This window comes from Siphateles boraxobius, unplaced genomic scaffold (genome assembly GCF_051911475.1).
Source record: "Siphateles boraxobius isolate OS27281-9 unplaced genomic scaffold, OSU_SipBor_1 125, whole genome shotgun sequence".
Lineage (NCBI taxonomy): Eukaryota > Metazoa > Chordata > Actinopteri > Cypriniformes > Leuciscidae > Siphateles > Siphateles boraxobius.
In genome coordinates, this window is record NW_027508728.1 from 756,279 (window position 1) to 771,228 (window position 14,950).

Genomic DNA, 14,950 nt, shown 5'->3' on the forward strand with positions numbered 1-14,950 from the left:
CCAAGCTTTATTAGGGGGAGCTCTAGAACGGACACTCACTTTCTGTGCCTGGCGATGAGAGGAACTGGAAGACGGCTGTGGCTGTTCTCTAGCAGCCGCCCTCCTGGACCTTGAACGGCGAGGGAGATACTGTTTAAATGCTTCACCCTGCTTCTTAGCATCCTGAAACCTGTCCACTACAGCGTTAACAGCTTCCCCAAACAGACCAGAAGCTGAAACGGGTGCATCAGTGAGGAAGGCCCTGTCCTTCTCCTTAATGCCAGACAGTTTGAGCCACAGATGTCTCTCCGTGGTTACCAAAGCTGACATGGAGCGACCGATGGCACGGGCTGTCTCCTTGGTAACCGGAGGGACAAATCTGTGGTCCTGCGAAGCTCTGCTATATCGTCAGCAGAGGGACCCTCGCCCTGGTCCATGTCCCTCAACAGGTCGGCTTGGTAGGCCTGCAAAATAGCCATTGTGTGCAGGCTCGCACCAGCTCGACCCGCCGCCATATAAGCTCTGCTCACCAAAGCTGATGTGGTGCGGCAAGGCTTAGAAGGCAACGCCGGTGTTTTCAATGATGACGCAAGGTCGGGTGAAAGGTAGCTAGCTAGTGCTTCCTCAACCCGAGGCATCATCCCATATCTCTAACCCCCACGATATTACTGTAGTTTAAAATCGGGGGGTTAGACAGGCGCGCTGAAAAGGGCCTGTTCCAAGATTTACACAACTCATTGTGTAAATAAGTGAAGAAAGGAAGAGACCGGCGTGAAGGCTGCGTGCGTTGCTGCAGGAAGCGCTCATCCAGCTTGCTTTTAGGACGCGCTTCCTGCCGCTCTTGTGGCCAAGCTAATATCAAGCTTGGCCACAGCCCGCGTTAAAACCTCCACTAACTCATCGTAACTGGGTGTAGGCTGAACAGTATTGTGTCTCTCATTAGGATCATCCTCCCCAACACTGAGCACGTCTAATTCCTCGGAATTAGAGAGCTGTAAAACGGGGTCGTCATCCCGAACGGGAGAAGCCGCGGCGCGGGCTCCCGAACGGGGAATAGGGGAACCTGAGCTTTCAGATGAAGAGTGGGAAACTGCCTCGGCAGTCCCACTGTCGCTTAAAAGATCTCTCTGCGATCCCCACGATCTAAGCCGCCGCATTGCCTCGGCAGATGCGGGACCTGAACCGCGGGGAGAACGCATCTGGCCATCATCAGTAAACAAAGCCAACCGAGAACGCAGCACTCTCACTGATAAGGATTCACAGTGAGCGCAAGCAGCCCCCTCGAGAGCTGCTTGAGCATGCTGCCTTCCCAGACAAGACACACACATTTCGTTTGTGTCCCCAGCCGTGAGATGGCGCGGACAGGGGAACACATATTTTCTGAACTGTTCGGCCATGATGAGGGAATAACAGTGACAAACAACACCAAATAAGACTCACAGTTTCAATCACACAGAGCGCTTGCTGAATAGCAAAAAGCTGATATTTCTGTGTGCCGGCATGCTTTTGTATACATCCGCTTATGCTGTCACACGCATCGTCATCACGCAACGCCAATAGGATTGGATTCGATTTCATTCATGAATTCAGACGCGCTACGCTGAAGGGTGTTCCCCTAGTGTCGTAACCGATGCAGTTCGAGTTCCCTCGAAAGGGAACTGACCCAATGACAGAAAGAGGACGGTCATAAAGGATTATGGATAAGGGTCAAGGGTCATCATTAATGGTGGTTTCGATGCAAAATCAAAATGGTTTAAAATATATTTTAAAAAGTTGTACATCACAGGGTTATTTTATTATCTCTGACTAATAATTGTGGATAATTCGACTGTCTGTGTTTTACTGACAGGTTTTAATGGTGAATGATTCTGATCTTCTCTGGATCAGCTGATGGAGAATAAAGAGCCGCTACACACACATCACATTCAACAGGATCAACAGATACATACCCATAGTGATCATCACACACACACACATGTGTTTGTGTAACTTTCCAGAGTGATCCAATTCTTCATCCAGAGTCAAACATGGAAAACTTTTGTTTCTTCTTCAGAACTGACATGTGTCTTTTGCACATTTCTGTCTATTATGTTTTTCTATATAACTCTACATACTTTTAAGAAATGGTTATGGGCAAGTTTAGAGGTTTGAGTGGGATTAGCGGCTCAATGTATCGCTTTACTGCTATATTGTGACTAAAATTGTCATTTCCCTACATTTCTGTCCATGTTGTTTATATTCCTTTTATATTGTCTATAAAAATAAGTTTAAATTTGAGGTTGGTTTAGGGATATAACATTTATTTATATAATGGTAAAAGTAAAATTATACAGATGTCTTTTATGACATAAAAGATTTGTAAATATTTCATGTCTTTTTATCTGTGAATACTTAATGTTTACGTTTAAATGTTGCCAATAAATCCATATTGTATGTTTCAGCATCTATCCGAACTAACAAAAAATTGTTGTGTCTATAAAAGTTTCGTATTAATAGCTACATAACTATGAGACCACTCAATAAGTGCCATAATTAATGAGGATATAACTTTCAATTTAGAACAGGGGGTCAAATTGTCTTTATTACACTATTTTAGCAATTTATAACTGTAAAACCATCACTAATTATTATTATTTTATTTTTATTTATTTTTATTATTTACTTATGTTTACAGAATAAAATAACAAGACAAGCTTCAAACCCCCCACCCACCCCGATCACTCCCCCATACATTCATACTACAATCACAGCCACAATCATCCACACATTCATAGTGTTGCAGGAAAGCAGACTATAAATAGAAAAGAAACACAAAGCAAACAAAATTAATAAAATAAATCAATAATACTGATCAAAAATCAATAAACAAAATACAATACAGTTAGCAAAACATTTATGACATAACACATGGCACCTCTTTAAGAAAATACTCTAATATGTATATCTCTAACTCAAGTAAACAGACATTCCATTTCTTTTCATGCTCAGTTATTCTGTTATTATTTGTTGCTATAATTGTTTCCAGCATCTACTGATGATAAACTCTATTCTTACATTTTTTTATACATAATTTTGAGATAGTTTTAACTATAAAAATAAACATTTTACCCATCAAGATAATCATATTCAAAAAATCTGTGCATTTACCTTCAAAGACACATAACAAAATATTCTGAGGTGTGATTCGTAAATCAATATCCATAGACCTTAACCATGACTGTGTACTGACCCAAAACTTATGGGCCACATATGGGCAAAAATAAAACAAATGCATCAAGTCCTCCTCCTCATCCCCACAGAACCTGCAACAGGGATCCTTTTCTATCTGCCATTTGAACAAGGATTTTTTTGTTACAATAATTTTATAAAAGATTTTAAGTTGAAATATTCTGGAATATGAATCAATTGTAGTTCTATAAATTGTTCTAAAGTAATATTTCCATAGAATTGGATCATTAAATTCATCTTCCCAAAACCGGCAGGTTCTGTTTGAAAAAAGTGCAGTGCCTGTGACATTTAAATTCCAAATATATATTATTTTATTTATCTTTACACCAGACAACCATTTTAAGCATCTTATTGGTGGGAGACAAACCATTAATTTATTCTTCGTACCATTTTGCAATTTTATTTTCCAAGTTTTAGGAATTGCAGAAATCAGCTGGTTGAATTGTAACCGACCGAGAGAAATACTAAACAAATGTCTCAAGTTTTCATAAGAAATAAAATCTCCAGATAAGTCCAAAAGGTCATTGACAAAAAATAACCCATTCTTGATACATTCCTCCCACAAGAATGGCTTGTCTCCAACCGTAATGTTTGAATTCATCCATAGCAACTGTGTCTGAATGTCTTGAATTGTGTCTGGAGGGTAGTACTGAAAATTCAACCAAGCTTTAAGTGCATCCTTGAAGAATGGTGATAACTCCTTTAAATTATTTTGAAATAGTTTATCAATGTGTATTGTTTCTAATTGGTAAAAAGGAAATATATTGTTTGAGAAGAAGGAAAAAGGCTGAATATAATCTCTGGTTCGTGATCCATTGTTTTGTTGTGATCAATTTTAGCAACCCAGGAGGCTTTCAAGGAACGGTCCATCAATCGAAGATTTTTTACATTTAGTCCACCGTTATCATAAGAATTATACAGATACTGCCTTTTAATTTTATCTGGTTTATTATTCCATATACATTTTTTAAAAAATTGTTCAAAATGTTTAAAAAACTTTATGCTAGGTGAAGGAAGAAGCATTAATAAGTGGGCAAATTGTGGAATTACTAATGTATTAATCAGAGTTATTTTTCCTTGAATTGTCAAAGAGTTACCTCTCCAAGGTTGTAAAATTCTATCTGCCTTTTCCATCCTTCTCTCATGATTATGTTCAACAATTTCATTAAAATTGTCAGGCAAATAAATCCCTAATATATTAACTTCTCCAATAATCCATTTAACAAGAGCAGTGCTGTTTAAAATAAAATTAGTGTCTTTTAATGTCCCAATCCTCAAAATGTTACATTTCGCAAAGTTGGGTTTCAATCCAGATATTTTAGAAAAAGTATTTAATTCCTTTATTAGTCCTTCCAAAGTTGATTGTGTTGGTTTTATGAAAAAGATTGCATCATCAGCATACATTGTCAGCTTAATCTCTTGACCATTTGGAAATAGACCTGATATATCTGGATTGTTCCTAATTTTAATAACCAGAATTTCAATACATAAAATAAAGATATATGGTGACAAAGGACATCCTTGACGGACTTGCTTTAATAAAAATGTGTCTAATATATGACCATTATTGATCACTCAACTAACAGGATGATTATGAAGAGTTTCACTGTATTAAGTCATTTCCAAAATTAAAAAAGCCAAGACATTGTTTTATGAACTTCCATTGAACTTTATCAAAGGCCTTTTCAAAATCAGCAATAAACAATAATCCTGGTTCTTGATGGTTCTCATAAAAATGTATAGTGTCCAGTATTTGTCTCAAGTTGTCTCCAATAAATCTTCCCTTAATAAAACCTGCTTGATTGTTATTTATAACACTATATATTATGTTATATAATATGTAGACAACACAAGATTATTATTATAAAACTATATGTTAATTATAAAACTATATGTTATAACATCACTAATTATTAACCATAATTACTAACTTCATATTATTCAGTTAACTTAATAGATGGTGAATCACTGAAATAATATATATATATATATATATATATATATATATAATGGCTAAAAGGCATTTACTGTACATTAGTTTATTAATTACTAGCTTATTTTTGCTTATTCATCGCATGAATGTGAATCCTTCAATGACTAGTATGACCTTACTATATGTTAAGTTAATAATTACTAGAGTTTTTATGCTTAACAAATGCATAATTCTGGACACTTGAAATAAAGTGGTACCAAATGTTTTAAACAGACATTGAGATGTTGTAATGATGTTCATAAAGCTATTTATTTTTTTTAAACTTAATTTTTTTTACATTTTAATCTGGACTACAACATGCCCTAGAAATTTTTGAAAATGTTTTAATTCTTTATTGTTTGGTCGCACTTTAAATTAGCTTTAAATCGAGCTTTAAACATAAATTAAACCTCCATTAGTTAACAGTTAGTTCAAATAAAGTTAGTAAAATAAACTGACAATGAAAAATAAAAGCATTTCTAAAGCATTTATTAGTCTTATTAATTTCAACAAAGGACCCAAAGTTTGCAGAAGTTGGAGAGGTTTATTGAGGATCAGATAAATGACAAGAATAGTCTGTCTGCCGGTCACCGGCCGTCTAGGCGGACGCAGAACAGGACAAACACACACACACACACACACACACACATGCACGCTCACAGACACACACACACATGCCCGCTCACACACACAAACACACACACACACGCACACACACAGGAGATGATGAGGACTGACTCCACTTGGTGGACACAGCAGCACAGACTAGCACAGCACACACACACACACAGAGATTATGCAGAGGTAACTCACAATGATGAGGCGTCTGTAACGGGCATGAATGAACAAACAATAAACATACAGAGGGGAGAAGAAGACGAGATGTAAATAGCAAGAAGATTAGGGCAAATAGGAAACAGTGGGAAGATGAGCGAGGGAGCGAAGGCCGATTGAGAGAGTGGAAGATGAGCGAGGGAGCGAAGGCAGATTGAGAGAGTGGACAGAAGAGCGAGGGAGCGAAGGCAGATTGAGAGAGTGGAAGATGAGCGAGGGAGCGAAGGCAGATTGAGAGAGTGGAAGATGAGCGAGGGAGCGGAGGCAGATTGAGAGAGTGGAAGATGAGCGAGGGAGCGAAGGCAGATTGAGAAAGTGGAAGATGAGCGAGGGAGCGAAGGCAGATTGAGAAAGTGGAAGATGAGCGAGGGAGCGAAGGCAGATTGAGAAAGTGGAAGATGAGCGAGGGAGCGAAGGCAGATTGAGAGAGTGGAAGATGAGCGAGGGAGCGAAGGCAGATTGAGAAAGTGGAAGATGAGCGAGGGAGCGAAGGCCGATTGAGAGAGTGGAAGATGAGCGAGGGAGCGAAGGCAGATTGAGAGAGTGGAAGATGAGCGAGGGAGCGAAGGCAGATTGAGAGAGTGGAAGATGAGCGAGGGAGCGAAGGCAGATTGAGAGAGTGGAAGATGAGAAAGAGAGCGAAGGCCGATTGAGAGAGTGGAAGTTGAGCGAGGGAGCGAAGGCAGATTGAGAGAGTGGAAGATGAGCGAGGGAGCGGAGGCAGATTGAGAGAGTGGAAGATGAGCGAGGGAGCAAAGGCAGATTGAGAGAGTGGAAGATGACCGAGGGAGCTAAGGCAGATTGAGAGAGTGAAAGATGAGCGAGGGAGCGAAGACAGATTGAGAGAGTGGAAGATGAGCGAGGGAGCGAAGGCAGATTGAGAGAGTGGAAGATGAGCGAGGGAGCGAAGGCCGATTGGGAGAGTGGAAGATGAGCGAGGGAGCGAAGGCAGATTTAGAGAGTGGAAGATGAGCGAGGGAGCGAAGGCAGATTGAGAGAGTGGAAGATGAGCGAGGGAGCGAAGGCAGATTGAGAGAGTGGAAGATGAGCGAGGGAGCGAAGGCCGATTGAGAGAGTGGAAGATGAGCGAGGGAGCGAAGGCCGATTGAGAGAGTGGAAGATGAGTGAGGGAGTGAAAGCAGATTGAGAGAGTGGAAGATGAGCGAGGGAGCGAAGGCAGATTGAGAGAGTGGAAGATGAGCGAGGGAGCGAAGGCAGATTGAGAGAGTGGAAGATGAGCGAGGGAGCAAAGGCAGATTGAGAGAGTGGAAGATGAGCGAGGGAGCGAAGGCAGATTGAGAGAGTGGAAGATGAGTGAGGGAGCGAAGGCCGATTGAGTGAGTGGAAGATGAGCGAGGGAACGAAGGCAGATTGAGAGAGTGGAAGATGAGCGAGGGAGCAAAGGCAGATTGAGAGAGTGGAAGATGAGCGAGGGAGCGAAGGCAGATTGAGGATTGAGAAAGTGGAAGATGAGTGAGGGAGCGAAGGCCGATTGAGAGAGTGGAAGATGAGCGAGGGAGCGAAGGCAGATTGAGAGAGTGGAAGATGAGCGAGGGAGCGAAGGCAGATTGAGAGAGTGGAAGATGAGCGAAGGAGCAAAGGCAGATTGAGAGAGTGGAAGATGAGCGAAGGAGCAAAGGCAGATTGAGAGAGTGGAAGATGAGAGAGGGAGCGAAGGCAGATTGAGAGAGTGGAAGATGAGTGAGGGAGCGAAGGCCGATTGAGAGAGTGGAAGATGAGCGAAGGAGCGAAGGCAGATTGAGAGAGTGGAAGATGAGTGAGGGAGCGAAGGCAGATTGAGAGAGTGGAAGATGAGTGAGGGAGCGAAGGCCGATTGAGAGAGTGGAAGATGAGCGAAGGAGCGAAGGCAGATTGAGAGAGTGGAAGATGAGCGAGGGAGCGAAGGCAGATTGAGAGAGTGGAAGATGAGTGAGGGAGCGAAGGCCGATTGAGAGAGTGGAAGATGAGCGAAGGAGCGAAGGCAGATTGAGAGAGTGGAAGATGAGTGAGGGAGCGAAGGCAGATTGAGAGAGTGGAAGATGAGCGAGGGAGTGAAAGCAGATTGAGAAAGTGGAAGATGAGTGAGGGATGCGAAGGCAGATTGAGATAGTGGAAGACGAGTGAGGGAGCGAAGGCCGATTGAGAGAGTGGAAGATGAGCGAGGGAGCGAAGGCAGATTGAGAGAGTGGAAGATGAGCGAGGGAGCGAAGGCAGATTGAGAGAGTGGAAGATGAGCGAGGGAGCGAAGGCAGATTGAGAGAGTGGAAGATGAGAAAGAGAGCGAAGGCCGATTGAGAGAGTGGAAGTTGAGCGAGGGAGCGAAGGCAGATTGAGAGAGTGGAAGATGAGCGAGGGAGCGGAGGCAGATTGAGAGAGTGGAAGATGAGCGAGGGAGCAAAGGCAGATTGAGAGAGTGGAAGATGACCGAGGGAGCTAAGGCAGATTGAGAGAGTGAAAGATGAGCGAGGGAGCGAAGACAGATTGAGAGAGTGGAAGATGAGCGAGGGAGCGAAGGCAGATTGAGAGAGTGGAAGATGAGCGAGGGAGCGAAGGCCGATTGGGAGAGTGAAAGATGAGCGAGGGAGCGAAGGCAGATTTAGAGAGTGGAAGATGAGCGAGGGAGCGAAGGCAGATTGAGAGAGTGGAAGATGAGCGAGGGAGCGAAGGCAGATTGAGAGAGTGGAAGATGAGCGAGGGAGCGAAGGCCGATTGAGAGAGTGGAAGATGAGCGAGGGAGCGAAGGCCGATTGAGAGAGTGGAAGATGAGTGAGGGAGTGAAAGCAGATTGAGAGAGTGGAAGATGAGCGAGGGAGCGAAGGCAGATTGAGAGAGTGGAAGATGAGCGAGGGAGCGAAGGCAGATTGAGAGAGTGGAAGATGAGCGAGGGAGCAAAGGCAGATTGAGAGAGTGGAAGATGAGCGAGGGAGCGAAGGCAGATTGAGAGAGTGGAAGATGAGTGAGGGAGCGAAGGCCGATTGAGTGAGTGGAAGATGAGCGAGGGAACGAAGGCAGATTGAGAGAGTGGAAGATGAGCGAGGGAGCAAAGGCAGATTGAGAGAGTGGAAGATGAGCGAGGGAGCGAAGGCAGATTGAGGATTGAGAAAGTGGAAGATGAGTGAGGGAGCGAAGGCCGATTGAGAGAGTGGAAGATGAGCGAGGGAGCGGAGGCAGATTGAGAGAGTGGAAGATGAGCGAGGAAGCGAAGGCCGATTGAGAGAGTGGAAGATGAGCGAAGGAGCGAAGGCAGATTGAGAGAGTGGAAGATGAGTGAGGGAGCGAAGGCAGATTGAGAGAGTGGAAGATGAGTGAGGGAGCGAAGGCAGATTGAGAGAGAGGAAGATGAGCGAGGAAGCGAAGGCAGATTGAGAGAGTGGAAGATGAGCGAAGGAGCGAAGGCAGATTGAGAGAGTGGAAGATGAGTGAGGGAGCGAAGGCAGATTGAGAGAGTGGAAGATGAGTGAGGGAGCGAAGGCAGATTGAGAGAGAGGAAGATGAGCGAGGAAGCGAAGGCAGATTGAGAGAGTGGAAGATGAGCGAGGAAGCGAAGGCCGATTGAGAGAGTGGAAGATGAGCGAGGGAGCGAAGGCAGATTGAGAGAGTGGAAGATGAGCGAGGGAGCGAAGGCAGATTGAGAGAGTGGAAGATGAGCGAGGGAGCGAATGCAGATTGAGAGAGTGGAAGATGAGCGAGGGAGTGAAGGCAGATTGAGAGAGTGGAAGATGAGCGAGGGAGCGAAGGCAGATTGAGAGAGTGGAAGATGAGCGAGGGAGCGAAGGCCGATTAAGATAGTGGAAGATGAGCGAGGGAGCGAAGGCAAATTGAGAGAGTGGACAGGAGAGCGAGGGAGCGAAGGCAGATTGAGAGAGTGGACAGAAGAGCGAGGGAGCGAAGGCAGATTGAGAGAGTGGAAGATGACCGAGGGAGCTAAGGCAGATTGAGAGAGTGGAAGATGAGCGAGGGAGCGAAGACAGATTGAGAGAGTGGAAGATGAGCGAGGGAGCGAAGGCCGATTGAGAGAGTGGAAGATGAGCGAAGGAGCGAAGGCAGATTGAGAGAGTGGAAGATGAGTGAGGGAGCGAAGGCAGATTGAGAGAGAGGAAGATGAGCGAGGAAGCGAAGGCAGATTGAGAGAGTGGAAGATGAGCGAGGAAGCGAAGGCCGATTGAGAGAGTGGAAGATGAGCGAGGGAGCGAAGGCAGATTGAGAGAGTGGAAGATGAGCGAGGGAGCGAAGGCAGATTGAGAGAGTGGAAGATGAGCGAGGGAGCGAATGCAGATTGAGAGAGTGGAAGATGAGCGAGGGAGTGAAGGCAGATTGAGAGAGTGGAAGATGAGCGAGGGAGCGAAGGCAGATTGAGAGAGTGGAAGATGAGCGAGGGAGCGAAGGCCGATTAAGATAGTGGAAGATGAGCGAGGGAGCGAAGGCAAATTGAGAGAGTGGACAGGAGAGCGAGGGAGCGAAGGCAGATTGAGAGAGTGGACAGAAGAGCGAGGGAGCGAAGGCAGATTGAGAGAGTGGAAGATGACCGAGGGAGCTAAGGCAGATTGAGAGAGTGGAAGATGAGCGAGGGAGCGAAGACAGATTGAGAGAGTGGAAGATGAGCGAGGGAGCGAAGGCAGATTGAGAGAGTGGAAGATGAGCGAGGGAGCGAAGGCCGATTGGGAGAGTGGAAGATGAGCGAGGGTGCGAAGGCAGATTCAGAGAGTGGAAGATGAGCGAGGGAGCGGAGGCAGATTGAGAGAGTGGAAGATGAGCGAGGGAGCGAAGGCAGATTGAGAGAGTGGAAGATGAGCGAGGGAGCGAAGGCCGATTGAGAGAGTGGAAGATGAGCGAGGGAGCGAAGGCCGATTGAGAGAGTGGAAGATGAGCGAGGGAGCGAAGGCAGATTGAGAGAGTGGACAGGAGAGCGAGGGAGCGAAGGCAGATTGAGAGAGTGGACAGAAGAGTGAGGGAGCGAAGGCAGATTGAGAGAGTGGAAGATGAGTGAGGGAGCGAAGGCAGTTTGAGAGAGTGGACAGAAGAGCGAGGGAGCGAAGGCAGATTGAGAGAGTGGAAGATGAGCGAGGGAGCGAAGGCAGATTGAGAGAGTGGACAGAAGAGCGAGGGAGCGAAGGCAGATTGAGAGAGTGGACAGATGAGTGAGGGAGCGAAGGCAGATTGAGAGAGTGGAAGATGAGTGAGGGAGAGAGATTGAGAGAGAAGGCAGATTGAGAGAGTGGACAGATGAGTGAGGGAGCAAAGGCAGATTGAGAGAGTGGAAGATGAGCGAGGGAGCGAAGGCAGATTGAGAGAGTGGACAGAAGAGCGAGGGAGCGAAGGCAGATTGAGAGAGTGGACAGATGAGTGAGGGAGCGAAGGCAGATTGAGAGAGTGGACAGATGAGTGAGGGAGCGAAGGCAGATTGAGAGAGTGGATAGATGAGTGAGGGAGCGAAGGCAGATTGAGATTGAGAGAGTAGACAGAAGAGCGAGGGAGCTAAGGCAGATTGAGAGAGTGGACAGATGAGCGAGGGAGTGAAAGCAGATTGAGAGAGTGGAAGATGAGCAAGGGAGCGAAGGCAGATTGAGAGAGTGGAAGATGAGCGAGGGAGCGAAGGCAGATTGAGAGAGTGGAAGATGAGCGAGGGAGCGAAGGCCGATTGAGAGAGTGGAAGATGAGCGAGGGAGCGAAGGCCGATTGAGAGAGTGGAAGATGAGTGAGGGAGTGAAAGCAGATTGAGAGAGTGGAAGATGAGCGAGGGAGCGAAGGCAGATTGAGAGAGTGGAAGATGAGCGAGGGAGCGAAGGCAGATTGAGAGAGTGGAAGATGAGCGAGGGAGCAAAGGCAGATTGAGAGAGTGGAAGATGAGCGAGGGAGCGAAGGCAGATTGAGAGAGTGGAAGATGAGTGAGGGAGCGAAGGCCGATTGAGTGAGTGGAAGATGAGCGAGGGAACGAAGGCAGATTGAGAGAGTGGAAGATGAGCGAGGGAGCAAAGGCAGATTGAGAGAGTGGAAGATGAGCGAGGGAGCGAAGGCAGATTGAGGATTGAGAAAGTGGAAGATGAGTGAGGGAGCGAAGGCCGATTGAGAGAGTGGAAGATGAGCGAGGGAGCGAAGGCAGATTGAGAGAGTGGAAGATGAGCGAGGGAGCGAAGGCAGATTGAGAGAGTGGAAGATGAGCGAAGGAGCAAAGGCAGATTGAGAGAGTGGAAGATGAGCGAAGGAGCAAAGGCAGATTGAGAGAGTGGAAGATGAGAGAGGGAGCGAAGGCAGATTGAGAGAGTGGAAGATGAGTGAGGGAGCGAAGGCCGATTGAGAGAGTGGAAGATGAGCGAAGGAGCGAAGGCAGATTGAGAGAGTGGAAGATGAGTGAGGGAGCGAAGGCAGATTGAGAGAGTGGAAGATGAGTGAGGGAGCGAAGGCCGATTGAGAGAGTGGAAGATGAGCGAAGGAGCGAAGGCAGATTGAGAGAGTGGAAGATGAGCGAGGGAGCGAAGGCAGATTGAGAGAGTGGAAGATGAGTGAGGGAGCGAAGGCCGATTGAGAGAGTGGAAGATGAGCGAAGGAGCGAAGGCAGATTGAGAGAGTGGAAGATGAGTGAGGGAGCGAAGGCAGATTGAGAGAGTGGAAGATGAGCGAGGGAGTGAAAGCAGATTGAGAAAGTGGAAGATGAGTGAGGGATGCGAAGGCAGATTGAGATAGTGGAAGACGAGTGAGGGAGCGAAGGCCGATTGAGAGAGTGGAAGATGAGCGAGGGAGCGAAGGCAGATTGAGAGAGTGGAAGATGAGCGAGGGAGCGAAGGCAGATTGAGAGAGTGGAAGATGAGCGAGGGAGCGAAGGCAGATTGAGAGAGTGGAAGATGAGAAAGAGAGCGAAGGCCGATTGAGAGAGTGGAAGTTGAGCGAGGGAGCGAAGGCAGATTGAGAGAGTGGAAGATGAGCGAGGGAGCGGAGGCAGATTGAGAGAGTGGAAGATGAGCGAGGGAGCAAAGGCAGATTGAGAGAGTGGAAGATGACCGAGGGAGCTAAGGCAGATTGAGAGAGTGAAAGATGAGCGAGGGAGCGAAGACAGATTGAGAGAGTGGAAGATGAGCGAGGGAGCGAAGGCAGATTGAGAGAGTGGAAGATGAGCGAGGGAGCGAAGGCCGATTGGGAGAGTGAAAGATGAGCGAGGGAGCGAAGGCAGATTTAGAGAGTGGAAGATGAGCGAGGGAGCGAAGGCAGATTGAGAGAGTGGAAGATGAGCGAGGGAGCGAAGGCAGATTGAGAGAGTGGAAGATGAGCGAGGGAGCGAAGGCCGATTGAGAGAGTGGAAGATGAGCGAGGGAGCGAAGGCCGATTGAGAGAGTGGAAGATGAGTGAGGGAGTGAAAGCAGATTGAGAGAGTGGAAGATGAGCGAGGGAGCGAAGGCAGATTGAGAGAGTGGAAGATGAGCGAGGGAGCGAAGGCAGATTGAGAGAGTGGAAGATGAGCGAGGGAGCAAAGGCAGATTGAGAGAGTGGAAGATGAGCGAGGGAGCGAAGGCAGATTGAGAGAGTGGAAGATGAGTGAGGGAGCGAAGGCCGATTGAGTGAGTGGAAGATGAGCGAGGGAACGAAGGCAGATTGAGAGAGTGGAAGATGAGCGAGGGAGCAAAGGCAGATTGAGAGAGTGGAAGATGAGCGAGGGAGCGAAGGCAGATTGAGGATTGAGAAAGTGGAAGATGAGTGAGGGAGCGAAGGCCGATTGAGAGAGTGGAAGATGAGCGAGGGAGCGGAGGCAGATTGAGAGAGTGGAAGATGAGCGAGGAAGCGAAGGCCGATTGAGAGAGTGGAAGATGAGCGAAGGAGCGAAGGCAGATTGAGAGAGTGGAAGATGAGTGAGGGAGCGAAGGCAGATTGAGAGAGTGGAAGATGAGTGAGGGAGCGAAGGCAGATTGAGAGAGAGGAAGATGAGCGAGGAAGCGAAGGCAGATTGAGAGAGTGGAAGATGAGCGAAGGAGCGAAGGCAGATTGAGAGAGTGGAAGATGAGTGAGGGAGCGAAGGCAGATTGAGAGAGTGGAAGATGAGTGAGGGAGCGAAGGCAGATTGAGAGAGAGGAAGATGAGCGAGGAAGCGAAGGCAGATTGAGAGAGTGGAAGATGAGCGAGGAAGCGAAGGCCGATTGAGAGAGTGGAAGATGAGCGAGGGAGCGAAGGCAGATTGAGAGAGTGGAAGATGAGCGAGGGAGCGAAGGCAGATTGAGAGAGTGGAAGATGAGCGAGGGAGCGAATGCAGATTGAGAGAGTGGAAGATGAGCGAGGGAGTGAAGGCAGATTGAGAGAGTGGAAGATGAGCGAGGGAGCGAAGGCAGATTGAGAGAGTGGAAGATGAGCGAGGGAGCGAAGGCCGATTAAGATAGTGGAAGATGAGCGAGGGAGCGAAGGCAAATTGAGAGAGTGGACAGGAGAGCGAGGGAGCGAAGGCAGATTGAGAGAGTGGACAGAAGAGCGAGGGAGCGAAGGCAGATTGAGAGAGTGGAAGATGACCGAGGGAGCTAAGGCAGATTGAGAGAGTGGAAGATGAGCGAGGGAGCGAAGACAGATTGAGAGAGTGGAAGATGAGCGAGGGAGCGAAGGCCGATTGAGAGAGTGGAAGATGAGCGAAGGAGCGAAGGCAGATTGAGAGAGTGGAAGATGAGTGAGGGAGCGAAGGCAGATTGAGAGAGAGGAAGATGAGCGAGGAAGCGAAGGCAGATTGAGAGAGTGGAAGATGAGCGAGGAAGCGAAGGCCGATTGAGAGAGTGGAAGATGAGCGAGGGAGCGAAGGCAGATTGAGAGAGTGGAAGATGAGCGAGGGAGCGAAGGCAGATTGAGAGAGTGGAAGATGAGCGAGGGAGCGAATGCAGATTGAGAGAGTGGAAGATGAGCGAGGGAGTGAAGGCAGATTGAGAGAGTGGAAGATGAGCGAGGGAGCGAAGGCAGATTGAGAGAGTGGAA

The 14,950-nt window shown here is 47.1% G+C and overlaps 1 protein-coding gene across 3 annotated transcripts in view; it reads left to right on the forward strand.

Annotated features, from left to right (window-relative positions):
- Positions 1 to 14,950, forward strand: part of LOC143733204 (protein NLRC3-like) — a 261,767-nt gene that overhangs the window by 55,007 nt on the left and 191,810 nt on the right. The window contains exon 10 of one of the 3 annotated variants that reach the window (XM_077224823.1): positions 1,829 to 2,424. The exons of the other annotated variants lie outside the window; for them this stretch is intronic. Coding sequence (XP_077080938.1) covers positions 1,829 to 1,835 — 7 coding nt within the window. The 3' untranslated portion in view covers positions 1,836 to 2,424. Of the gene's footprint in view, positions 1 to 1,828; positions 2,425 to 14,950 lie in introns of those variants that run through there. 3 annotated transcript variants of the gene reach the window in all.